We start from the raw sequence: 27,682 nt of genomic DNA, 5'->3' as shown, positions 1-27,682 counted from the left end.
CATAGTCTACATGTGTAGCCTAACCCTCTATGTAGTTAAATTAAAATGTATATTAATTTACACCTCAGAATTATAAAACTGTGATGTTTCTTTTACGTAACGTATTCCTTTTATGGCATCCATGCGTGTGTTACATCAGTAAACAAGCACGTTACTGGATTTGTTCCAATCAGTCAGCCCGGATTTAAATATGGGGCGGGACCCCACAGGTAGCGCGTCTAATGTGCTCAAGGACAGAGTGCTTTACAAAAAGCAGCAGGCGATCTTTGTCTGTTTTATGCACATTGTCAGTACAGAAGTCTTGAACTGATGTCTCTCCGGAAAACTCTTCCAGCTTTTGCGCTCGCGACTCGTGACAGGAGTTTTGTGATCTCCACTCATCATGGTTATCAACGGAGTGTGCAAGTGTTACATTCATCCAAAACAAACACACAAGAGGAGCATGTGTCCTTCAGTAACAACATCTCCATTGACTTTGAACAGACCAAAGAAGCCTACAAGAGCAAAGACACTCTTGAGTTACTGAGAAGCTTGGTAGTTTTCAAACTGTGCACCTATGACATCCTGGTTGATAAGAATAAAGAGGTATGTGATGTATTTAATGCTTATAGAATGCATTCATAAAGAGTACCATCCTGGTCTTTCATGTACTGCATACGCAGACTTCCATGAATTACTGTATTGAAGGAATTCTCAATGGAATTACTCTTGTGTCATTGTACTGGATGATTGACAGGAATGGCACCTTGCCAGGGAAGAAGTCATGTGGTTAGTGTGTAGAGTTACTAGAGTCAACTGGCAAGGATAGAATGAACCTCAGAGACATATGCAAGTCTTTTTAACCTTCAGACAATTTGGAAGTGGAAACACACTGAATATATTGTTTAAACAGGGTTTCAGCCTTAAGAAAATTAAGAAGCTTCAGATTATATATATATATTTCTAATGTTAACTTTCATTTAAACACTATCTAACAATTTATATACAAGCTAATGTATGTATAATATTGATAATAATAAGAAATATTTCTTGAGCAGCCAATCAGTATATTGGAATGATTTCTGAAGGATCATGTGACACTGAAGACTGGAGTAATGATGCTGAAAAATCAGCTTGACCATCACAGTAATAAATTACATTTTGAAATATATTTGAATATAAAACAGTTCTTTTAATTTTTTTACAGACCCCCTAGTTAAAACCCTTGGTGTTAACATATTAAAGGCCAAATTTACTAACAGCTTGCGCCAGCACAAACCCTCTTTTGGAGTTAAACTACTGTCAGGATTTACTAAAGACACGCAGTGAAAAATTAGCGCTGAAAAGGTGCGGACAGGGTTATTTTTGCAGCTGACCGCATTGCATTTGTAGGAGTTTCCCTTTCAGAAGCAAAATGTATGTGAAGGGAGTATTTAAATGAATCATGCAAGGTGATTTACTGTGGTTTGCGCTCATCAATTTATTAGTATTTGCGCCATTATTAGTGCCCCCAAACTGTAAGGTGTCTCTTAAAGGGATAATTCACTCAAAAATGTTGGGTGTTGCCCTCACATTGTTTCAAACCTATGAGTTTCTTTCTTCTGATTAACACAAAAGAAGATATTTTAAAGAAAGTTGGTAATCAAACAGTTGATGGACCCCATTGACTTCCATAGTAGGAAAAATACATTGGAAGTCAATGGCTACTGTTAACTGTCTGGCTACCAACATTCTTTAAGATATATATATATGTATATATTTAGTTGTTGTTGTTGTTGTGCTCAGCAGAACAAAGAACAACTTGAGGGTATGTAAATGATGACAGAATTTAAATTTTTCGGTGAACTATCCATTTAAATATATCTAAAAATGAAATCAGATCATACTACAGTATAAAATATGCACTTCTGTCTCCTACAGATAATAGATCTCAGCAGGAAGCTGTTAGGACAGAAGATGTTTGAGCAGTTTATGAAGATGACGTTCTACGGTCAGTTTGTGGCAGGCGAGGACCATCAGTCCATCAGGCCTGTAGTGCAGAAGAACCAAGCGTATGGAGTGGGAGCTGTGCTGGATTACAGTGTAGAAGAGGATCTCTCACAGGAAGAAGCTGAGAAGAAAGAGATGGAGTAAGTGGTCTCTTGTAGTTCTGGACCCTACATCCACAAACTACCATGTTTAAGCTGCTTCCATCGATCGTAGGTACCAAGGGTGACTGGAAAGATTTGTGAGCAATTTAACAAAATACAGTGTCTATCGTCTAGATAGGAGAATGTTACTCGAGATGTTCAGCAGAACTGCAAGCATTTACATGATCCAGACCTGACCAATTAAGGGCCAGATAAATTAACCAGTGATATAGATCACACCAGTATAAGAACAGAATAGAAATGAATGCAATTCTATTTTGCTCCATAGAGAGCTATAGTGCTTCATTTAAAGCAGCTCATTAAGAATTTTTGCTCTTCTAATATCAACCTGCAGCTAGTTTAGTGGAAACTTTCTCCCTTCTTGGCCCTCCTAGTTTGCATGGCAGTGTGCATCCGAAATCTATTGGTCTGAATTGGTCTTTAAGACCTGCTTTGCATAAAACTAACTACTTTTCGGTAGAGGGCCTAGAGGTTAATGGCCATGCTGTTTTGTGCTCACGTGGAGAGCTCACAGAAATAGCCTGAGATTTGATCTGCTGTCACAGATGTAAACAAAGTGCCCAGATCCTATTGGTTGGCTATCAACACTCACTGTTTAGGAATTTGGTCTCATGGTACACATGCAAACAGAGAGCTGCTCTCTATTGCTAGAGAACATGTTTTTAGTAGTGTATTCTGTAAACATACAGAGATGACAAGTTTATGACATACAAATTCATACAATATACAAAATGTATTAACAATATGTGACCCTGGATCACAAAACCAGTCTTATGTTGCACGGGTATATTTGTGGCAATAGCCAACAAAACATTGTATGGGTCAAAATTATATTTTTTTCTTTTATGTCAAAAATCATTAGGATATTAAGTAAAGATCATGTTCCATGAAGATATTTTGTAAATTTCCCACCTTAAATATATAAAACAATTATTTTTGTGAATGGATGCAGCACTATCACCAATAGAAATGGACAACTTTAAAAGCGATTTTCTCAATATTCCGATTTTTCTGCACCCTCAGATTCCAGATTTTCAAATAGTTGTTTCTCGGACAAATATTGTCCTATCCTAATAAACCATACATCAATGGAAAGATTGTGTATTCAGCTTTCAGATGATGTATAAATCTCAATTTTAGAAAAAATACACATAAGACTGGTTTTGTGGTCCAGGGTCACATATGTTCAATGTCATCAGAATACTAATGAGAAAAGAACAATGAGCTGAAAACTAGATGGAACATGAGGGAAAGATATTAAGCTATACATCAGTTACATTGTACAAATTTTATCATGTTAGACACACACACAGATATATAACACATTTTAAAAACTTTTTTGTATAAAATGTATATTTATTTGCAACAGTTAACAGCAATAACAAGATATTTCTGGTAATAATAGCTATTCAGCTAATGGACACTGTGCTGCGTTGTAATGGGAACATCCCAGGTGAAAATAATGAGGGAATTAGGTTGTCTTTCGTTGTTCCCTTCACCAAGTGCGTTCCAAACGGCTACATAATGGCACACAAGCGCCCTGCTCACTCCAAAGTGCCCACTTCAAGGGCTCTGCCCTTCGAAGGGAGTAAGGCATAGGGATGCTCGCGAGCAATAAGCACGTCCCAGCCGGGTTCGTTGCTGGGGTCCCCTGGAAACTTTTCCGTTGTGGTCTGTGCCAGAGCCGTTGAAAAACATCATATTTAACGGCTCTGGTCTTTTTTATTTGCAGCGCGTTTCTTTATGGTTGTGTTGTGAACTTTTGAGGTGCGTTTCTGTATTTGGTTGTGTTGTGAGTATTTGGAGCACACGTGTTGTGAAACTGATGAAGATGTTTTCTTAATTTGCGGGTGTTTTTCTATTTGCACGTGTTTTCTTCAGTTGCAGCGTGTTGAGCTCTCTCGGCCACCGTATGAAACCCCTAATTAAGTCTTGAACAAAAAGAAAAGTCAAAGAGAAACCCAAAAAGAGGTCAAAATAAATTGCTAGACTTGTTATTTGACAAAACATGGAGAGATATGGAGAGTGTCCCAAATCAGTCACTCAGGATTTGGAACAAACTTGTTGTATAATTTGCATACTACTTCTGACCTTTTGTATTAAACTGGAGTTTAACCTGATTATGCAAATCATTCAGCTTCTTGAGAAGTAATAATATCCCACTGTGAGACATTTGGTAATGTTTTTATTTTATTTATTTTTATAGTTTATTATTATTAAATATTACTATCTAGGTTTTATTTAGTTAAGTTTTAGTTTTATTTATTTATTTAATATATTTATTTAGTTACTAAGGTAACCTTTCTAGGACTTGGAATAAACTTGTTGAGTTGTTGTATAATTTACTTCCTACTCCTAACCTTATTTTCAAATTTTTGTTTAATTTTTCATCTAATATTTATATTTCCTTTTTAATTCAACTTTATTTAAATGAACAAAAAATTGTTTAATATTTATAATTTCAGTTTTAGTTAGGGCTGGGTGGTAGGATGCTATATATATAGTGGCGATAGGCTTGATGTTAAGCCCTCAGATTTCATCAAAAAGATCTTCATATGTGTTCTGAAGATGAACAAAAGTTTTACGAGTTCGAAACGAATTTTAACCCTTTAACAGCTGGGTGTAAACCGGATGTGTATCAGTGTATTGGATCCTTGTATTCTGTCTTAAAGTGACAGCAGCCTAATATACTGCTGCTGTTTGTCGTTAATGTTAATCAAACATAAGAGACAGTAACTTAACTTGAATAACTTTTGTAGCTTCAATAAGGATACATTTATGTGTTTTTTTCATACAGTGAAGACGATGCAGTATTTTATTTTCTATATTTAAATTATTCCATTTCTGTACTATTTTTAACTACATGTTAAATAAACCTATTGTGCTGGAAAAACGTAATTTGTTTAATTCATATTTTTGTCAATTTTATTTGTCTTATTGTTTGTAATTTGCTTTTTTTCTTACTTTTAATAACAAAAATAAAATTATAATAACTATGAGCAATATCACACGATTAGCAGTGCGATACGGCTGTTATTCATACGGCTAGTAATGCCCTAGCAATCACACAGAATACATATTTAACTTTTTAAAAATATTATCTCAAATGAGTTATATTTGAATTATAAAAGGAGAATTATAGGCTATTCTTTATTTTCCTGTTTGTTTGCATTACTTGGACAGGACATACACATTATTTGGAAAACAGCAGACAGTTTTTAACTTATGCAATTTGTTGTATACTAATTGCAGTCTGGTTAGAAATGCAGTCTACTGATCGTATCTCTTCTTGGAGGTTTGCTCTTAATAATTCTGAAGGGTACCTCTTTGTCATTCAACCTGAAACTGACCTTTCTATTACCAGCTCAGATCCTTAACCATTAGCATCACCTACATTTCAACAGCTGTGTCAACGTTATGACATTTGATTAAAAAATTTCTTAATTTGTTCTTGTCATTGACCTTTTGTAAATTACAGAGTGTCAGTGCAATACCCGAGGGTCTCCTGCTGGATATATAAATGAATTGTATTGCCTGAGAGGAAGAGAGAGACGGAGATATAGATGATATGCCATTTGGATTATGAGGAAAAGCCAGTGATACAGAGTGAGATCCAATAAATGGACTTCTCTTCCACATCACTGCTTTCACTTCTGAAAGCCGCTGTCAGAGGTCTGAGTAATTTTATAGGCGTCCCTCCTCAGATTACTCTGCAGAGAGAAGTGCAGTTCTCCTCATCGCCTGTAGGGGGCGCTAAATCTCCACGATCTCTCACCTCGCTGAACAAATGAGCTGAAATGGAGCGTTTATTGGAAATGCTCTTTACAACCACAGAGGACCCTGGCTGGTCACTGGCTAATAAAAGCTAATTTATGTTCGTGATGTGTGTTTTAGAGCCTCTGCCCCTATCAATATTGCATTAACATCCACCCCAATGGATCCTGTAATGCTGTTATACAGAATAGAGTGCTCAGCTTGGCTTTTCTGCATTATCAAGGGTGTGATAGAGGGAGAACGCTGGAGGATGTGGCATTTGAGTAGGTTGCCACCTAATATGCAGGAACCCAGACTGATCATTCCATGAGTTCTCAGATGCCATTCCTGCCTTGTATCATTTTCGAGGAATAAGCTGTTATTGGTATGTCTTGGTTTGGTACAGACTGCCATTATTATAATAACAACCATTGGTCAACTGTAATTGACTTGCGTGTATTGATTTAGGAATTATCTGCTGTGTAACATTCAGCTGATGTCGGCCCAAGACAATTCCACAAAATCTCTTTGCTTGAAATTTTTTTAAAAAAATAATATATATATATATATATAAAATATATATATATATATATATATATATATATATATATATATATATATATATTATTATTTATTTATTTTCCATCCATCATCATGATTTCTATTTTTTTTTTTTCAATTTCACAGTGATATTTATTGGCTATTTATTATATTTATTTATTATGTGTCTGTGTGTGTGTGTATATATATATATATGTGTGTATATATATGTGTGTGTATATATACAGTACGTGTGTGTATATATATATGTGTGTATATATATATGTGTGTGTATATAGGTGTGTGTGTGTGTGTGTATATAGGTGTGTGTGTGTGTGTGTGTGTGTGTATATATATGTGTGTGTATATATATATATATATGTATATATGTATATATATGTATATATATTAGGGATGGGAACGACACGGGATTTGGGAAATCTGGGAAAAAGGCCCATGTGTCGACTTTTTGTCGGATTGTCGGCCTTTCTTTTCTTTTTTTTTTAAAGGGGGGGTGAAATGCTCATTTTCACTCAATCTCCTGTTAATCTTGAGTACCTATAGAGTAGTATTGCATCCTTCATACCTCCAAAAATTCTTTAATTTTATTATATTTATAAAAGACAGATAGGCTGTCCCGAGTCTTTCCGCAAAAAAACGAGCGTCTGGAGGCGGGCCGTGTGGGCGGTATGCTATAGCTGTGCTAACCGAGCTAACAACACACATAGACATTTTTTTTAAGCAGTTTACTCACCGAATGCGATCGCGAACCTTTATCATTGTGACTGCTCGATCCGCATTAGACGATCTGCAAATCCGTCGATCTGGGCTTTGTTTATAAAACAATCATCGTCAAAATGCAGGGAACAAACAGTCTTACACAGCTCCGTTGATGCTCTGAAAAAACAAACTCCATCCACTGGTCAACTTAACGCTGGGTTCTTTGGGAATCTGTGCAGGGTTGTCTTGCCCTGGCATACAAAAACACACTTCTTTGGTGACATTGACTTCCAAAACCCGAGCACACAGCGCTTTGATGGCGTACTGCTTTCGCTATCTTGCTCTGGTCTACGAGTGCGCGCGCGCGTCTTTCCGGGAGAAGTGGGGTCAACGGTCAAGTGGCGATCCCATTTAGAAAAAATGGATTGTTTTATTTAAAATGTTTTATTTCATTATGGGAAAAGTGCCACTTTATGATGTGTATTTGAATAGGAAATGTAATAAATTAAAAGCCAAAAAAAAAAAAATTGGAAATCCCACAAGCCCCGCCCCCTCGACATGTCGACACTATTTTTTTTGTCGAGTGGAGCATGTGTCGAATGTCGGTCATTTTGTCGAGAAAAAGTCCCATCCCTAATATATATGTGTGTGTGTGTGTGTGTGTGTGTATATATATGTGTGTATATGTCCGTCCATCCGTCCGTCCATCCATCCATCCATCCATCCATCCATCCATCCATAAATTCCTAATAATTAATAATATATACAGGATTTGATTTAATTACAGCAAATACTATTATTTCAATACATTACCTTTTCACATGTTTGTATGCATTTTGTTTCTCTTGTGATTTTGAGGTAAAACAAGAAGTCTCACAATTGCATTCATATTCAGTTACTGCATGTTGACAGTAATTCAGCTGACAGTGATGATCTTACTCTCTCTGGTACATTTTAAAATGAGTAAGATCCTGGTCAAAACCTGACGACTTTCTTTGTCATATGTTGCCTGCATAACTCAGTTTTGTTTAGAAGAGCACTTTAAGCCTGGAAGGGCTTAAGTCTGTCCGCTAATGACCCCATCAACATCTCAACATTCCTTCCTGTTGGAACATTACAGACGTCAAAACATTGTCTCCACTGAGCCGCCCCATGCAGAGTAAACGCGGCGGTGTGGGTGGATGGGGAAGTGCAGAGACCATTCGAAGGATCTGGAGATCACAGGAACTCAATCTAAACAAATCACTGCCCCATGTGGCTGTCTAACCTTTGAGTTGGTTTGAATTCCCGGCCGGAGCTTCAGTGTAGAACAGCAGAGAGTTGAGATGCATGGGTATAAGCATAGACATCAGGCGGGAGTCAGTGTGTGACTCTAAGTGCTGACCCTGAAATATAGAAGGGAAACAAATAGCAGAAGTGCACCACAGTAAAGTGACTTCATAGCAGCCTCTGCAGTTTTTATTGATTCCTCTCTACAGAAACTGCTGTTTCTTCATTTTGTTGGCTAAAGGTCTCTAAAAAGACCTAAAGAACAAGTAGTTGGTTTCATTAGTCCCCTGTTTTATTAAAAATGTCAATTTATCTCTCTTTTTTGATAGATCTTGCATGTCTACATCAGAGAAAGAAAGCCCTGGTGAGTATCTGCACATTTTTAACATTTCAATTCTTTTGTAATATTGAAGCAAAAGGTCAAAACTTCCCTTTTCGACATTAAGGAGCTGACCATCGGGAGAAGAAGTTCACAGCCCATCGTAAGTTTGGCGATCGCCGTGAAGGCGTGACAAGCGCTCGTACGTATTTCTATGCCGATGAGGCGAAATGCGACCAGCACATGGAGACTTTCCTGAAATGCATCAAAGCCTCAGGTAACAGACCATCTATAAAAGCTGACCAGTTGTTAACTTTGGAATTGGACTCAGTTTACAAGCAAAACAAATCCCAGAAGCTACAAATGCAGTGACCGTAACACACAAAGTAGGGCACTTTGCACAAATAGGTACTAAGAAGGGCCTAAAACTTAAAAATTAAGTCAATTTTATTTATCATTTCAATTTGTGCTCATGTGTGAGTTATTTTAAATGACGTCTTTAGATACTTTTCTTCCTTGTTTTTCTAGCTGAAAAGTCCTTGATAGCATCAGAAAATCCAACTTTTAAAGAACGTTGCTCTCTCTTTAGGTCTTTAGGACTTTAGGAGAATGACTTCAAAACAACGCCCCCTGGTTCCCTTGAGATTTTGCTACAGGGTTTTTCAATTTATGAGTAAATTAAAGATGGCGGTAAATTGCACACACACCCATACCGAAAACGTGAATTTTGAAGCAGTTATGTCTTTTCAAGAACGTACCTTTTCAAATGTACAGTTTGGGGTGTGAGTGTGTGCATTTTCACACAGAGCAAGTTTTAAAACACTTCTACTCTCATGTAAACTTCTACTCTCACTGGTCTTGCAACCAGTAGATTTTTTCTGAAACAATGTTTTCAGGCTTCCTTCAAGCCTGTTTTCAGTTTGCAAGACTTTAAGATTTGAGACTCTTTTAAAAAGTAATGGGACATCAAAATGTTCTCTATTCATGGAAAGTGGTGCAAACTTCTATCCTGTTATTTCTTAAATCTTTTTTTTGTGCATTTTAATGATTGTTGTATGTATTTTTAGCATATTTTTAAGAGTGCCAAGAAAGCATGCAGCTGACCAACTTTTGAAAGCATTTATATTTGTTTTCCATTATGCCAGAAGTTTTGGAGAAACACCCATTGAAATGCACCGGCAACACTATGTATAACTGCATAGAATTATTCAGTGTTCCTGTAAAATTGCTCTTAAAAAGGCAGTTTCACTTTCATTGCTGCAGTTAGCCTACCTCTAAAATAACTCTAAAAGAAAATAACCTGCCTGCTCAGGTGGAAGTTCTGAAGATGGCTTCTCGGCTATTAAGATGACTGCCCTGGGGCGCCCACAATTCCTGGTAAGATTGAGGTTCAGGCAGGGTTCATTCATCAGAAAACACAGGTTAAAATCCGTCACCTTGGTGAACTAAACGGGCTCTTCATCCTTCCCTCGGGCGTCTGTAGCTCCAGTTCTCCGAGATGCTGGTGAAGTGGAGACGTTTTTTCAGTTTCCTTGCTGCCACGCAGGGGAAAGACGGCGTGGAGGTGCTGGAGCAGAAACTGGATCTAGAGCAATTGCAGGTATGCTTTGGGTTCAAACCGCGGCCAAACGCACATATCAACTGACACTTACGCGTGTTTAATACTGCAAAAGGACTGTAAGGCATCTGTAACAAATGTGACATGCAGCAAGCAACTGGAGGCTCAGGCTGTATAGTGATGACTAGACTGTACGAGCTGCATTCATTTTAATGGCAAAATGTAATTAACATGACAATAAATAATTAAGTAGTCTTTTAGCAGACACTTGTTTCTAAAGCAACTTACATGGGACATTTATACAAGATCATTTCCACTAGAGAAACCTAATGTTTTGCTCAAGGGTACAATTGTGATACTACATGAATTGTCACGTGAGGTTTGAACTTTAATAGCTCCGATTTTTTTAGCACTAAACTACCACATAATTGCATTATATACTATACTATCTCATAAGTGCATTATATTAGTGCACCAATTCAGAAAAATTCTGTCATCAGCTTCTTTCTTCTGTGGAACACAAAGGAGAAATTCTTTCAAAAGAAGTTCCACCCTGTTATTTTGCATACATTAAAATGATACTGTGCAATGTGAAACTCCAAAAAGGACAAAGAAAGCACCATAAAAACCCCATAAAATTCCCCATATATTAGCTTTGTGTGCTGAAAGCACTGATATATAAGTTGTTATTGGCTCAAAACACCCCCAAGATGTGAAGATGTGCATATAATTATGAGAGCTAGTTTTTTTATTCAGCTTGAATTTTGAAAATATTTTCCTCACATGCAAAGCTGTCATTTAACTTGGAATGTCAAATGGAATGGTGCTTTTTTTTGGTACTTTTTGGAGAGTAAAGGCCCGTTCACACTGGGTCTGTGGGGGTCTTGAATGTTCCTCAATGTTTCTGCGTGCACGATCTGCATGTGATGTGCAGCACATTAGTTTAGAAAGTACTTGCATGTGCATTAGCCCTGTATAGTTAATGATCAGCGACTAGTCGACGTCAAGGTTAAAGCATCATGGCAGGGCATTAAAGTCGACTAGTCTGTGCAACCCCTAGTGTGAACGCTATAATAGTTATCATTATAGTTGGTGTGAACAGGCCTTAATAACTGTAACATTCTTCAAAATGTATCATTTTGTGTTCCATGGAACTCTAAACCTTCGGTGGGTTCATTTCGGGTGAATTTTTCCTTTAATCATAGTGTTTTTGGAGTGTTTTGTCTGATGTATAAAAAGTGTGTTTTCTTTGCAGATATGTCTAGCCAGGCTGGGAGCTCAGGGCAACATTCAGAGCTGCTTCTCTGATGGACGACTGCACTCATCAGGGTGAGAAACACCAGTTTCCCGTAGCTGTTCTAACACTCAGACTTGTAAATCTTCTCAATCAATGGCAGACAATGAAGTTATCTTATGAACTGAGGAGAGCTACTCAAGGACTATTCCACGGGTGCTCCATTACACTGCCCCGCTAGACCCCCTTGAGTCAACTAAACCCCTTTGTACCTCATAGAAGAGCAATTTGCTCCACTGAATCGACCAGTTCTGTAATGATGCATGCCAGTCATTTGATGTTCAAAAAATCATCTGCTTAAATATAAATGATATATTGTATTTGTTTCCCGAAGCATGGTGGACATGCTGGACTGGAACAGTCTTATCGACGAGAGAACAAAGATATCCAATCTACTAGTTGTCCCAAATCTGCAGGTAGGCAGACAGCAAGAAACAGATACCTTTACCACAGCATAAATTAAGAGGGTCATGGATTTCTCATGGTCTAATTGGTTCTATAAACACTGCAAAAGCCCCTTCGCAGGTAATTTGATTATGAAGACATGTATGGAATTTTGCCTGCAAGAGAAACAAGAGGCTTCCATCACAAGTGCAGAAGAAGCGCAGTTTTCATTTAATTGTTGTATAATGTTAAGGTGAATGTTTCAGCATAAAAATAATGCTTTTTGGAACAAAATGTTACTGGTGCTTTTCTATGTGGTTGCTAATGAATGATTTGAGTTATTGTTTGTTTCATATCGGTGTTATAAGTATCAACTAAAACTATAAAAAAAATTGTTAATTGAAATAAAGCTAAAATAAAATGAAATTAAATATTTGAAGAAAAAAACCTACATTAAATGAAAAATAGAAATGTTGTAAACTTTTTTGTTTTAAAATGTTTTAAACTTTAAAAAAAAAAAATATTGAAAATGACAAGCACATAAAATTTAAAAAAAAAAAAAATTAACTAAAGTTAAAGAAAAAGAAAAAAAAAAGTATGAAGAAAAAAAGAAAAAGTATGAGCAATAACAATTAGCAAGCACCACTAATAAATATTGTTTCCAAACAGGTTTCCAAAAATCAGACAGATTGTTCCTCTCCGAAATTGGGCATTTGTTGAGCGGAAATTGCCGTGTTAGCTTGTTCACACGAGACGCAGACAAGTAGAACAGAAAAAAAGAGCAAGGTCTAGAGACAAACTAGTAAAAGTTAAACTTCGTTTAACTTCAGCTATGCGTTTTTTGAATGCCATGCCATGTCATGCGCGAGATGCTGCAAAAAACGCAAGATGTGATGTCTGTCTAGCCCATGTTCACATTTAAAAACAATGGAAAAGTAAACTGAAATACGAGAACATATTTTGATTTAAAAAAATATACCCTTTACTAATAATTCGAAACCATCTGTTCAGGAAAAAAAACAATAAGAGAATGAAAAAATGTATTATTATTACTAAGATTCACTTAAATAAAAAAATAAAAATGCACCCATATGTGTTCAAATTCAGAATTTCTTTCTTTTTTATATATATTTATTTATTTTGAACAGACTGGCCAGTTGGAGCCTCTTCTGTCCAAGTTCACGGAGGAAGAGGAAAGGCAGATGAAAAGGATGCTTCAGCGACTGGATGTGTTGGCGAAGGTGCGTTCATTGGCTGTTGTTCCTCTTATGTTTCTCCTGTGGTATTCATGCGGAGTGTCAGAAGGTCATGGTCTACCAGACAGTCATGGATGAAGAATGTAACAGAGATTGATTTTGAGAAAGCCTTTAGCAGAGTGCGGAGGTTAGAGAGCTGTTCCGCCCCGTCGACTTGATGTGAGGAACATGTATCGGGTTTATGTCGCACTGTGAAAGGCCTCTGGTACAAGCAGTACAAGCTGTGAGACTCGCAGTAGGCTCAGTGCTTCTTGTTTTTCAGCCTGGAAGTACCAAATCAAACAAAGTTTTGAGATTTCATAAAAGTTTTTTTCTTTAACTGAAAGTGACGTGAAGGTAACCCATACTCTGCATTTAACCCATCCAAGTTAGTGCACACACACATTAGGAGTACTGATTAGTGAACACACACACTGCAAGCCATGGACACACACACCTTGAGCAGTGGGCAACCATTTTGCTGTGGCGCCTGGTAGGCTTGCTGCAATAGTTCATGTTACTGGTAGATGGACACTACGGTTAAAAAGTTTGGGGTCAGTAAAAAAAAGAAATCCTTTTATTCATATAACATCAAATGTGTTTTAATACATTTACAAAGCCATTATAATGTTACAAAATATTAATATTTCAAATGTATAAGAATCCTGAAGAAAAATGTCCCAATTTCCACAAAAATATTAAGCTGCACAACAGTTTATAAATTGCATATTAATAATAAGAAATGTTTCTTGAGCAGCAAATCAGCATATTAGAATGATTTCTGAAGGATCTTGTTACACTTAAGCCTGGATTAATGATGCTGAAAATTCAGCTTTTCATCACAGGAATAAATTACATTTGAAAATACATTAAAAATAGAAAACAGTAATATTTCACAATATTACAGTATTTACTTACCCTGGAAATCCAGAGTTCTCGCGAGAGCACAAATTGAATTTGCTCAGCGAGTTACTCTGGCGTCGAGTAATGATGCTCATTAAATATGCCCTTGTATCCGAGCTGCACCAATCACATCGGGTTATCTGATATAGGCGGGCCAGAGGCGAGCTAAACAGAAGACGACAGCGCTGTGACGTCGAAGTCATTAGTAAACATTGCAAGATGGCTATGGATGAACACCAGTTGTTTGAAACGGCTTTGGCTGCTACAATGAACGAGTTAGACTTGGCTTTTTATCTAAAAGAGGAACAGAAGACGGCGCTCGAATCGTTCCTTTGCAAGAAGGGCGTTTTTGCTGTTTTGCCGACCGGATACGGCAAGAGTCTAATCTCCCAGTTAGCTCCGCTGGTAGCTAAGCGTATGGGGCTTGTTGTGATTGGTCGTAGTGTTATCCAATTGCGTGCAGCGAGATTTTCAAATGCATGCTTGGTGCCGCCCCTCGAGCTGGCCGATTTTCATTAGTCGATGCCAGACCATTAATCTTTCAGATTTAGGTATGGATCTCCAGGCTAGTATTTACTGTATTTTTGATAAAATAAATGCAGCCTTGGTGAGCACCACTGTATCATCAACATTATTATTGCTGAGGTTTATAGCATCATTATTTGTTGACAAATCCTTGGTTAAAGACGGGTGTAACATCAATTAAAATGATGCTGTATGTGGCAATATCTCCTCTTTTTTTTTGTCAGCTGATGAATGTGTTTTTACCTCACTGTTACACTGCCTGCTTCTAATATTCTGAACAGCATGCGGTGGAAAATGGCGTCAGGCTGATGGTGGACGCTGAACAGACATATTTCCAGCCTGCCATCAGCAGACTTACTGTGGAGATGAAGAGAATCTTCAACACAGACAAAGCTGTCGTTTTCAACACCTATCAGTGCTACCTCAAAGTGAGCCTTGCACACACACACACACACGCACACACGTCTGGCACATATGAATGGTGTTAACGTGGATCAGATGATGATATTCTGTGCTTTACCTACAGTGAGATGGTTAGATGCTGTGCAGAAAACATGCTGGGATAACAGGATCACATTTAGACAAAGCAAAATCAAAACTGATATTTAACACTGGTGCTTGCAATCTATCAATGCATTGAAATTAATCCTGAAAGGAAATAAATGATGATGGTGACAATTAAACACGTTTACAAGTTTTATTAAATTTTGAAGAGAAAGGAAGTGAATAAAAGGATGGTTCACCCATAAATGAAAATTCTGTCATCTATTACTTACCCTCACTTCAAACCCATAAGATTTTCATTCATTTACGAAAAGCAAATGAAGATATTTTTTTAATGAAATATGGGTGATTTCTGTCCCTCCATTAAAGGTCTATTTACCCAAAACTCTGGTGGTTCAAAACGTTCATAAAGAGAATCGAGAGGTTTAATCCAAGTCTTCTGAAGACACATGATTGCTTTATATGATGAATAGATTTCATTTGGATTAAACTATTCGAGAAAAAATTCTCAGATTTCATTAAAAACATATTAATTTGTGTTCTGAACATGAGCGAAAGTCTTACGGGTTTGGAATGACATGAGGGTGAGTAATTGATGACAGAATTTTAATTTTTTGGGTGAACTGTCTCTTTAATTTCCTGAAATGTTGCCTTTTAAAATAAGGTTATCTGTTGCAATGTAATGAATTCTTTGTGCTCAGGAGGCATTTGATAATGTGTCCATGGACGTTGAGCTATCGAGAAGGGAGGGCTGGTGTTTCGGTGCCAAGTTGGTAAGGGGGGCTTACATGTACCAGGAGAGAAGCCGAGCAGCGGAGATTGGATACGAAGACCCCATCAACCCCAACTACGAATGTACTAACAGAATGTACCACAGGCAAGAAATGTTCCAAATTCTTCCTTGAGAATTTCACATTTGAAGTCTGTTCCTGAAAACTAGTGAGCTGCCTTGTTGTGTGCTTTCTACGGCAGCATCTGAACTGAAATGGACCCTCTTAAGTGACTCATCTAAAAGCTCTTCTTGGTCAGCAGCTCCATTAACGGTCACTCACCCATGGAAAACAAATAGAGCTACTCGCAAAAAACACACAAGAGACTCAACTTACACTCACAGCTGATACCAATAGTCTGACGCAGGGCCGCTGGAACAGGGTGGCCATGGACTCCCACTTTCAGCCCACATCTCTGTCATCTCTTAGCTCACATTAAAGCCAAATTTCAAATGCAAGCTGTGATTAGTCATATGCTTAGTTTTTTGATAGTTTGAATGATATTATATGCTTGATTTCTAATTGTACTATAATATTACATTTGTTTGATATCTATAGACTTTATCTCTGGATGGTCCGGTTTCACAGACAGGGCTTAGATTAAGCCAGGATTAGTCCTTAGTTCAATTAGGGTATTTGAGCTTTTATAAATGTGCTCTAGAAAGAAAAAGAAAAAACATTACTGGTGTGCGTCTTGAGACAAAACAATGGCACTGACTGTTACGATGCAGAGCAGGAAGCAAGAAGCAGGATCCAAGTGCAACGGTGTTTTTATTAAATTAACTAGAACTTTGACATAAACTCAGACTTCAGAACAGAACAAAGAACATGCAACCTCACAACATCAATAACTCACAATGACTGAACTAACACACAGGGCTTAAATACACAGACAACCAAGCTAAACAAGATAACAAGGGGGTGTGGTAAATAAGAAACACCTGGGAAGACTAATCAACATAACAGGGGAAAGCTAAACATGCAAAGACAGGGGAACACATGACAGACAAGAACAAGACACAAAACCCACACCGTGACATAGCCCCCCCCCTATGGGCGGCTCCCGACGCCCATAAAAAACAAAAAGTTCAGGAGGGCGGTGAAGCGGAGGCGGTCTTGGGGGAGGGGCGGAGGGTCAGGCCCGCACTGGGAACCGGGAACAGGATATAGGCAAGGCGGGCCTGGGCCGTGGAGCGTTGGCGACAAGGGTGGAGCAGGACATACAGACGGCCAGGACAGAGCAGACTGTGCAGACGGCCATGGAGGCGCAGGCTGTGCAGGCAACCAGGGCAGAGACGACCCTTCAGGCGGCCAGGGAGGAGACGAACCTTCAGGCGGCCAGGGCGCAGACGAACCTTCAGGCGGCCAGGGCGGAGACGAACCTTCAGGCGGCCAGGGCGGAGACGAACCTTCAGGCGGCCAGGGCGGAGACGAACCTTCAGGCGGCCAGGGCGGAGACGAACCTTCAGGCGGCCAGGGCGGAGACGAACCTTCAGGCGGCCAGGGCGGAGACGAACCTTCAGGCGGCCAGGGCGGAGACGACCCCTCAGGTGGCCAGGGCGGAGACGAACCTTCAGGCGGCCAGGGAGGAGACGAATCTTCAGGCGGCCAGGGCGGAGACGACCCCTCAGGTGGCCAGGGCGGAGACGAACCTTCAGGCGGCCAGGGCGGAGACGACCCCTCAGGTGGCCATGGCGGAGATGATCCTTCGGGTGACCGTGGCCCCTCGAGTGGCCAGGACGGAGTCCTTTGGCCCCCCCCCAAAAAATACTTGGGTAAAGTCCCGGGCTCTGAGCTGGGCGGAACCAGCGGCGAAGAAAACTCTGAGCTGGGCGGAACCAGCGGGGAAGAAGACTCTGAAGACTCTGAGCTGGACGGAACCAGCGGGGAAGAGGGCTCTGAGCTGGGCGGAACCAGCGGGGAAGAAGACTCTGAAGACTCTGAGCTGGGCGGAACCAGCGGGGAAGAAGACTCTGAAGACTCTGAACTGGACGGAACCAGCGGGGAAGAGGGCTCTGTGCTGGGCAGGACCAGCGGTGAAGGCTCTGTGCTGGGCAGGACCAGCGGTGAAGGCTCTGTGCTGGGCAGGACCAGCGGTGAAGGCTCTGTGCTGGGCAGGACCAGCGGTGAAGGCTCTGTGCTGGGCAGGACCAGCGGTGAAGGCTCTGTGCTGGGCAGGACCAGCGGTGAAGGCTCTGTGCTGGGCAGGACCAGCGGTGAAGGCTCTGTGCTGGGCAGGACCAGCGGTGAAGGCTCTGTGCTGGGCAGGACCAGCGGTGAAGGCTCTGTGCTGGGCAGGACCAGCGGTGAAGGCTCTGTGCTGGGCAGGACCAGCGGTGAAGGCTCTGTGCTGGGCAGGACCAGCGGTGAAGGCTCTGTGCTGGGCAGGACCAGCGGTGAAGGCTCTGTGCTGGGCAGGACCAGCGGTGAAGGCTCTGTGCTGGGCAGGACCAGCGGTGAAGGCTCTGTGCTGGGCAGGACCAGCGGTGAAGGCTCTGTGCTGGGCAGGACCAGCGGTGAAGGCTCTGTGCTGGGCAGGACCAGCGGTGAACACAGCTCTGGATTGGCGTGAAGTGCAGGCTTGACTGGACTGCCGTGAAGTGCAGGCTCGGCTGGACTGGCGTGAAGTGCAGGCTCGGCAGGAAGATACTCAGGCAGGAAGGTCTCGGTGAAACATGATTTATGCAGGATAGTCTCGGCAGGACAAGACTCCTGCACGATGGCCCTTATGGCAACACGTACTGACCTCAGCGGGGAATCGGCCACACTGGATACCAGTCCTGGACGATAATAGACCGATCCGGTGACTAGCTTGATGGCTGGCGTGACGTGAAGAACAGGCTGAAGAGATACTGCGGGTTCACGAAGCTTCTCCTCCATGCCCACAGCAAATGACGAATTACTCAGGAAAAGGGCCAGGTCAATATACCTTTCTAGCGTCCAGCCGGTATAGTCCTCTGGCATCATTTGAGCAATATCCTCGTCCAGACCGCTCCAGAACAGATCCATGAGCTGGACGTCATCTAGTGACGCTAAATGGCAGCAAGCCCAGAAGTCCTTCACATACCTTTCCATGGGCTGGCCATCTTGAAAAAGAGTAGCAAGGAATCTCCTTAGGGCCTGGTTACTCACAGTTGCTGGATCCATTTTTGGTGAGTTATTCTGTTGTGAGGTTGCATGTTCTTTGTTCTGTTCTGAAGTCTGAGTTTATGTCAAAGTTCTAGTTAATTTAATAAAAACACCGTTGCACTTGGATCCTGCTTCTTGCTTCCTGCTCTGCATCGTAACACTGACATTTTAAGATATGTCAGTACAAGTTGCTTTCAGTTAAAACAGCTCAAACATGCATTTTAGTCTGGGACTAGTCTTAAGCCTTGTCTAAAGTTCAAGGTTTTCCAAGACAATGAGAACCCTGGTTCTTTAAAGGGATAGTTCACTTTGAAATTAAATTTTCATATGTTTTAGCTTACCTCAAGGGCATCCAAGATGTAGGTGTCTTTTTTTCCGCAGTAGTTTCAATTTGGATATTTTTAGGTCAAACCGTTCTTGTCTGTCAGTCATATAATGCAGGTCGATGGTCACTGTATCAAAACACAAGCACAGAGTCTAAATTAAAACAATTCCCCATCGTCCAAATTAAACAATTCCCCATCGTAAGTACACATTGATGGCCTAAGACACGAAACGAGCGGTTTGTGTGAGAAAACGAACAGTATTTATATCGTTTTTACCTCTTGTAACACAGCACACGTCCAAATGATCTGACGGCGCGGGCGGGTATAGATGTATACATAGATGTCGCCTTGGCTACGGTTATTTCCAATGAACTACAGTAGCAAAGGCGACATCTAGTGTATACATCTATACCCGCTCGCGGGCCGGTATAGATATATACACTAAATGTCGCTTGGCTACGGTTTCGTTCCTATGAACTGCGTAGCCAAGGCGACATTTATGTATACATCTATACCCGCCCGCGCCGTCAGATCATTTAGACGTGTGCTGTTTTCAAGAGATAACAACGATATAAATACTGTTCGTTTTCTCACACAAACCGCTCGTTTCGTGTCTTAGGCCATCAATGTGTACTTACGATGGGGAATTGTTTAATTTGGACGATGGGGAATTGTTTTAATTTGGACTCTGTGCTTGTGTTTTGAGACAGTGTCCATCGACCTGCATTATATGACTGACAGACAAGAACGGTTTGACCTAAAAATATCAAAATTGAAACTACTGCGGAAACAAAGACGCCTACATCTTGGATGCCCTTGAGGTAAGCTAAAACATATCAAAAATTAATTTCAAAGTGAACTATCCCTTTAATAAAAATGGAAATTGTTGAAGAAGACAAATGAAAGAGGATTTATATAATATTATTATGTCAGTCATCTTGATTTTTTTTTAAAGCTGATTGGCTATTTTAAAGTTGTTTGACCTTATTTTAAATAATGTTTACATAATTTTGTGACCCCCTGAAAGTCTACTGAGGCCTTCAAGAGCAGCGTTTCCCAACCTTGTTCCTGGAGGCACACCAACAGTGCACATTTGGGATGTCTCCCTTATCTGACCCATATATTTCCAGAGATTGTCTTATTATAGGGAGATGAGAGGGTCTGTATCTCTTGCCATTGGAGAAAGCGTAACGGCTAACTTGGATCATGTGAGGGACCTCAGCCTATCGTGTAATGGCAGTGACGTCATTTCAAACCGTTTAAAGTTTTATGACAGTGAGTTACAGTTTACGTTAATTAGTTTCTTGTGGATTATTAGCGTGTTGGTCTTGTGAATAAATGTTCTATATTCGGTATTATATTGCTAGTAAAGGTACGGTAGAAATGCATTGTTTGTGGAATGTGCTTTACTGCAGAAAAAAGCGTGAATATCTCTGTTAGCTCTAAGTACTAGTCATTGCTGGTCGCATAAAGCCACATTAAAAAAATTAATTATAATTTAATACATATTTAATTCATTAAAATTGTCTCTTTTTTTACCATCACTCATTAAAAAGCGTTATATCATCATCATTAGGCACACAATACAATAACCTAGCAGCGATAGAAAGAAAACAACATACAATATAACAAAATATAATTTTCTGTAATTCAATAAAATGCAAATCAGCGTCATATGCATACATGCAGTTATAGTCTGTATTTATTTTTTTTTTTTTAGACAATATACAATATCACTCATTAAATACATTGGTAATGTACAGATACTTTCAAATAAGACACCACTTCAACCCAACAGTAAATAAAGAGAATTGAAAAGATTTTGTGAAGATACTCTTGATTGCATTTAAGGCTACCACAATTAGTAAGGTTATTTCTAAACTTTATCATTGTCTTCAAAACCACAGGCCAGAATCCACCTCTTTTATCAGAATTAAATGGGAGAAAGACGTAAACATCAATATAACAGAAGAGGCTTGGTTAGAAACATGCAGATGGAAAACTATAGGCTCCCAACAATGTAGGCTATTCGCCTGGAAAAATATAATTTGATTTTTTATTTCACCTGCTCAAAAGAGCCATTGTGAAATAGGATCAGGGTGTTGGAGACACTGTAATTCAGAAGTAGCAAATCACCACCATTTATTCTGGGCATGCCCAGTCATTCACATATTTTGGAAAGATGTACACAGGACTGTAGAGGCTATATTAAAGATCAAAATTCCATTCCAATGGTATACCCTCTATCTGGGAAATCTGGATTTGCATGATACCAATTATATAAACTTATGGGGGATATTCCTGGTAGCAGCTAAAAAGGCTCTTACTCGTAAATGTCTTCAACCTCACCCACTATAGAAGACTGGAAAGCAATTGCAAGTGAAATATATAGGATGGAAATCCTTACCTTTTCTTTAAGATTAAAAATGCAAAAAGGGGCTCTGTTGTGGAAGAGATGGAAGGAATATGTAGGAAATTGAGTAACTATATAACAGATGTAATCATAGACTATTATTGGAAATAAAACGCTAATGATGCAAAGTTGTCACTAGAATGCACTGTATCCCAATTTTTTCTTCTTTTTTTCGGTTTTTCTATTATACAGGATATATATATATATATATATATATATATATACACACACACACACACACACACACACACACACACACACACACACACACACACACACACACACACACACACACACACACACACACACACACACACACACACACACACACACACACACACACACACACATATATATATATATTATTTTGTTTGTTCTCACCCTTTTTTTGTGTGTGTGCTGTGAATAATCTAGGTTCTGTAAATATTACGAATCTATTGAAAAAATTGTAGGATGTCAGCTGGACTCCATTTTTTCCTTTAACTCTGTAATGTACTCTTGACTCCTACACAGAAAAAATAAAATAAATTACCACAGTAATGCCGTAAATGAGTCATGTCACGACATACCCTTCTCTGCCTCCTCTTATTAAATAACATTTTTATTCTAGTAAAATCTACATATCGTTCCCAAAAAAAGTATTCTGTGGCGTAAAACATGGTGAAGATTAGTGGACAGGCAGTCGATTTATTAAATTATAAGCTATTTCCTCACAAAAGTGGTTTATTCAGTGTAGTGAAGCCTCTTCTCTGTTGTCATCAGTTCAAAAAAAAATCAGCCTCTGGTCTTCTTCCCAGCGTACCGCCACAGCCAAAGCGTTAGCATTAGCCGTTACGCTTTTTTGGCTACTGGTTGCAAGCTTGTCATCCACTGACTTTGATATTTCTGTTCTTGGATTCTCTGCTAACAAGCTAATGAGTTGAATCAGGTGTGTTTGATTAGGAAAAGTTGGGAAATGTGTAGTGCTGGTGTGCCTCCAGGAATAGGGTTGGGAAACACTTCTATAGAGAGCCCCGGCCCCCTGGTTGAGAACCACTGGCATTTAATGCATAAAGTGCTGTCTAGGTGGGCAACTTTCTGTTTTGGAACAGAGAAATATGGCAAAATTCTTAATTTAATGAGAAAGGAATGATTCAGGAAATGCATCAAATTCACTTTGCCTCTCTTTAAGGAGTGAGATGACATGGCCAAGTAGTTTCTGAGTCCAGATCAACAGTCCTAAAATACTTGTAAAATAAAGGTCCTTATCTGAACATCATACTTACCCTGAACTGTGCTTCATTCAGACGGTCTATGTGCTGACAGAATGTTTCAAAGGCAGGAGAGATTTATCTATACTCTTGGCTTATCTCACCATCGGTAAGCTTCTTATGATTAAGGTACATTCTGACAGCTTTCAAAATAAATCAGATCTTTTCAAAAGATCTTGTGTTTGGCGGTCAACCGTCAAGTTAAAATGTTGTCTGAAAGTGCAGACCAAAAGCAGGATGATTTATGAGCAGCTGGTGTCTTTCAGGTGTCTGGATTACGTGCTGGAGGAGATCGCACAGAATAAGAAAGCAAATGTCATGGTGGCATCACACAATCTAGACACTGTTAAGCATACACTCAGAAGGTAGGACACTTTTTTTATACTCTCCTTCTCTCTTTCAATTGTATACTGTATGACCCATCATGAACAAATGTCATTTCCACCCCAACTCAAATATCCATCCATTTTGTGGTGGAAATGATGGTGGTTGAAATTACATTTTAAATATTTTGGAATGCAATGGCTGAGTCCTTTATCTTGTTAAGATCACCCAAAAATGAAAATTTGCTCTTAATTTACTCGCCCTCAGACCATCCAATATGTAGGTGACTTTATTTCTTCAGTAGAACATTATTTATGGCTGAAACCATGGTCTTTTTGTGATTCATATAATGCAAGTCAATGGCTACTGTTACTTGGAGAGTCAAAAAAACATATACAGGCAAAACAAAATTAATACCTGTGGCTCCTGATGATACATTGAGGTCTTATGAAGCCAAACGGATTGGTCTGTGCAAGAAACTGAACATAATTTACAACGTTATTACCTGTAATCTACAGCTTCGGCAAACGGTCGTGAGCACGCGCTCATGGCAGTCTGGACCGCAAGCTTCCTGTCGCATAATGACTCATGTTACCTTATTATAAGCGAACTTTATCTTAATTTTTCAGATAGGTTACGACATCCAGGATAAGCACAAGTGAGCACTATTTTGTGGATTATAGGTTGTAAATAATGATAAATTGTTTCGCTTCTTAAGACCTCAATGTATTGTCGGGAGCCACGGGTATTGCTTTTGTTTTGCCTGTATATGTTTTTGTGACTCTCAAATTAAATAGTAGCCATTGACTTTCATTATATGAATCACCAAGGACCACGGTTTCAACTATAAATCTTCTTTACTGTTCTACTGAGTAAAAAAAAGTCACCTACATCTCCGATGGCCTGAGAGTCAGTTAATTAACAGCAAATTTTCATTTTTGGGTGAACTTTTCCTTTAATTTTCTTAGCTAGAATTTTTTTTCACATAATTTTGTATATTTTTGCACAATTTAAAAAAAATTACAGCTTTATTGGAAATGACAATAAAAGTTTGGTGATATTTATCTGGATTTTTCTTTTTATATAACAATTTATATACATTTGGTGTGCATAAAAGTTAGTGTACTTGAAATGCATAAAATCTGAGAGATTTGACATAAAAGGTACATTTTGTATATGTGTGTGTGTGTGTGCGCGCGCACACAGATTTATATTACATTGTGGGGACCCCATGGGTACAAAAGCTTATAAATCATACAGAATGAGGTTTATTTTTTAATGTACAAATGCATAAAGTGTTGTGTGATGGGTAGGTTTAGGGGTCGGGTTAGTGTAAAGGGGCAGAATATACAGTTTGTGCAGAATAAAAACCAATACATCTTTGGAGAGTCCCCACAAAGATAACGAACCAGACTCTTTAATGAATAAAAAGTTCAAAATAAAAGCATTTATTTGAAAAAGAAGTCTTTACTGTCACTTTTGATCAATTTAATGTATTTTTGCTGAATAAAAGTATAAAAAAATCGTACTGAACCCCAAACCTTTGAATGATAGTCCAATAAAATGTATACATAGAAAAGTTACAAAATTAAGTGACTGCATGTTGATATTTGTTAGATAGAATAAAAATCAACATCTGGACATAAAGTTGTTAAGCTTTAAGCACAGAAAAACTCACATTTTTAGTGTAGTTTAGGTTCTGTTCTTCGATATATGGTTCCAAGTACATTTAGATCCCACTGGGAGTAAATTAATTTGTGTAAATTAATAATGTAATGTTTAATCATTAATTTTATGTAATCGCTCCTTAGGGGTGTAACCTCATTTGACAAAGGTGTTCCAATGACAGATGTCATTAACATTCTCTGTCACAATGTCAAAGAGTGTCGCCAGGGAATGATTCGTATATGGAAGCACACACTAGTTATCCTCCTCTTACATCATTCACACTTAATATCAGCCTAAGTGTCTCAGAATGTGTCTTGTTCCTGCGTGTAATGGCTGTAACTGATAAGACAGTGTGAAACTTTGAGTGAGCAATCACCGGAATGTATCCTGTATTAAATGACCTTGCCGAAGGGGCGTCTCTCATTTTTCACTTTCTGTGACGGCGCTCTGTGTGTTTATGGTCTAACAGGATGAATGAAATGGGTCTGGCACCCACAGATAAGAAGGTGTACTTCGGCCAGCTCCTGGGAATGTGTGACCAAATCAGCTTTCCGTTAGGTGAACCCCACACACACACACACACACACACACACACACACACACACACACACACACACACGCGCACGCACACGCGCACACACACACATACACAAATTCTAAATTCACTTCTAAAGTGATCACGTTAGTGAAATCACAGCAAAACTTTACAATAATGCTCTGTAATTTTAAAAGTGTTATCAAAAGTACAGTTATAAAATGTATTTCAATGAAAGGGATATAAAAACAACAACAACAATAAACCACTGAAAAATATTGGTATTCTTTTCTTATCTGTTCATATCTCTAGCTCAGGCAGGATTCCCAGTGTACAAGTACGTTCCGTATGGTCCGGTGAACGAGGTGATTCCCTATCTGTCCCGCCGGGCACAGGAGAACCGTGGCTTTATGAAAGGAGTGCAGATGGAGAGAGAACTCCTATGGAAAGAGCTCATGCGCCGACTGGCCAGTGGAGAAGTCTTCTACACACCTGCATTATAAAACACACTCCACTTCTCACCAGAGACTCCTTACCTTTGTTTTTTGCTTGTTCACCCATCCATTCATAAATCTTTTTTCCCACTCTCACTGAGGCTGTTCTTTATGATAGCAGACATAAAAAAAAAATACTTGGGTGATTCTCACAAAACACACATGACAAATACAAAATAAGGAATTATGTATTTTGCATACAAAAATGAAGCCTATTTTTAGAATCTTTTCTATTTTTTCCAAATCAAGTCTTTGCATTGCTACACTGTTTCATGACAGTTAAGCACATTTTGCCTCAAAATTCTCATTACTATAATGTGTCTGAATGTTTTATTTTTGGTAACTATGAAAACGGAGCATCTAGAGCTGGTCAGACATATTTATCAAGTATGTCAAAAGTATGATTTGACAGTTAATTGTAATAAATCTAAAAAATGTAAAAGGTGTGCATCATAGCTGACACCCAGGTGAACCTAAATTTGCGAATATCGAACGTCCAACATCAAACCAACTTTATGCCAGTTTTAAGTCTAGTAGTGTTTTATGAGCAGTAGATTTGATTTTAGTTGGAGAAAGAACAATATTCTTCCGCATCAGTTATGCAGAGGCGAAGCAAAACCAAAACAATCTTTTGTTTCATACTGTTACTGTTCCTTATTGTAAACTGTTACTAAAGATTTATATTTTTCTTATTAAGATTTATAAATTAGGTATATGTGCTTAACTATCTTGACAATAAGGTCACAACACAAAAATTGTAAAGGCTCTAAAAATCACTTGAAAAGCCATAATACTATAAAGAAGAAAGATCATCTTCAACTAGGAAAATAACCTTTCAGAAATCTTGTATCTGGAGGCAATACCAAATAACCAGGCGCAAAAAAACTGTAGTAAGTTAATGGTATTTTAGCAGAAACTGTGGGTTACCTTGGTGCATTTTTTAAGGGTCAAGAAAGAGAGGTTATACTCTTCCCTTTCCGTATAATCTAATTCACGTTTCCCCCGCTCCTTTTTTCTTTATTCCACTGATGGTCTGGCTTCGCACACTCTCTTCTCTCATCCATCTCTCCGGCACCTTTATGACTCTGAAAGGGCTCCCTAAAATGTCAGATGCCTGAGTGTGCACGGCTGTTTTATTCCCCACCTTTATTCCGCGAGTGGAACACCAACAATGGAAATATAAGCATGATTTAAACAGTAATAAACAAATACATAAGAATCACGTTAATGACAGAAAGAGGAATTGTGAAGGTTTTGTTAACGAAAGCAAAAGTTGAAGTGCAGGCAACAACCCGTCGTCAAGATTTCCATAAACCCGTAAACCAGTAAACAGATTATATATCAAATGTAATAATATAAAAAACACATTGTTTTATGGAAAGAGCTGAACTTTATTTTTTCATGATATCCCTCGTGTGCTCTATGAAGTTTAAAAGTTCTGATGAAATAATTTTAAGCTCAGTTTTCAGCTTAATGAATCTGGTGTTTCGCATATACAGAGCGAGAATTAAATCTGCTCTTTTATTATCTGTGTGATGAAGCCTTTTATGCTTAACCAACGGTTTCTCTCGCTCTTTTTAATATTTTCTTTCCCTCTGTGGAGCATTTGGGGAAGATGAATAAAAAGCTTAAATTAATTG

The 27,682-nt window shown here is 39.0% G+C and overlaps 1 protein-coding gene across 5 annotated transcripts; it reads left to right on the top strand.

Annotated features, from left to right (window-relative positions):
* The first annotated feature begins 171 nt into the window (after positions 1 to 171).
* On the top strand, positions 172 to 27,677 carry prodhb (proline dehydrogenase (oxidase) 1b). 5 transcript variants are annotated; one of them, XM_081364960.1, is made up of 14 exons: positions 172 to 585; positions 1,900 to 2,108; positions 8,741 to 8,775; positions 8,858 to 9,007; positions 10,043 to 10,107; positions 10,214 to 10,330; positions 11,544 to 11,617; positions 11,917 to 11,998; positions 13,115 to 13,207; positions 14,911 to 15,057; positions 15,835 to 16,010; positions 23,288 to 23,386; positions 25,483 to 25,571; positions 25,861 to 27,677. In XM_081364960.1, the coding sequence occupies exons 1-14, from the start codon at positions 310 to 312 to the stop codon at positions 26,049 to 26,051; spliced, it is 1,803 nt and encodes a 600-aa protein (XP_081221086.1). In that variant the 5' UTR covers positions 172 to 309; the 3' UTR covers positions 26,052 to 27,677. The 5 variants fall into 5 exon arrangements, with proteins under 5 accessions (XP_081221086.1, XP_081221088.1, XP_081221089.1 ...); XM_081364962.1 differs by having other exon boundaries at positions 209 to 585; positions 8,858 to 8,893; XM_081364963.1 differs by lacking the exon at positions 25,483 to 25,571 and having other exon boundaries at positions 215 to 585; positions 8,858 to 8,893; positions 25,861 to 26,251.
* Positions 27,678 to 27,682: the final 5 nt, after the last annotated feature.

Source organism: Scardinius erythrophthalmus (assembly GCF_964197995.2).
Source record: "Scardinius erythrophthalmus genome assembly, chromosome: 5".
In the NCBI taxonomy this organism is placed as follows: domain Eukaryota; kingdom Metazoa; phylum Chordata; class Actinopteri; order Cypriniformes; family Leuciscidae; genus Scardinius; species Scardinius erythrophthalmus.
This window is presented reverse-complemented; position numbering and strand designations above follow the sequence as displayed.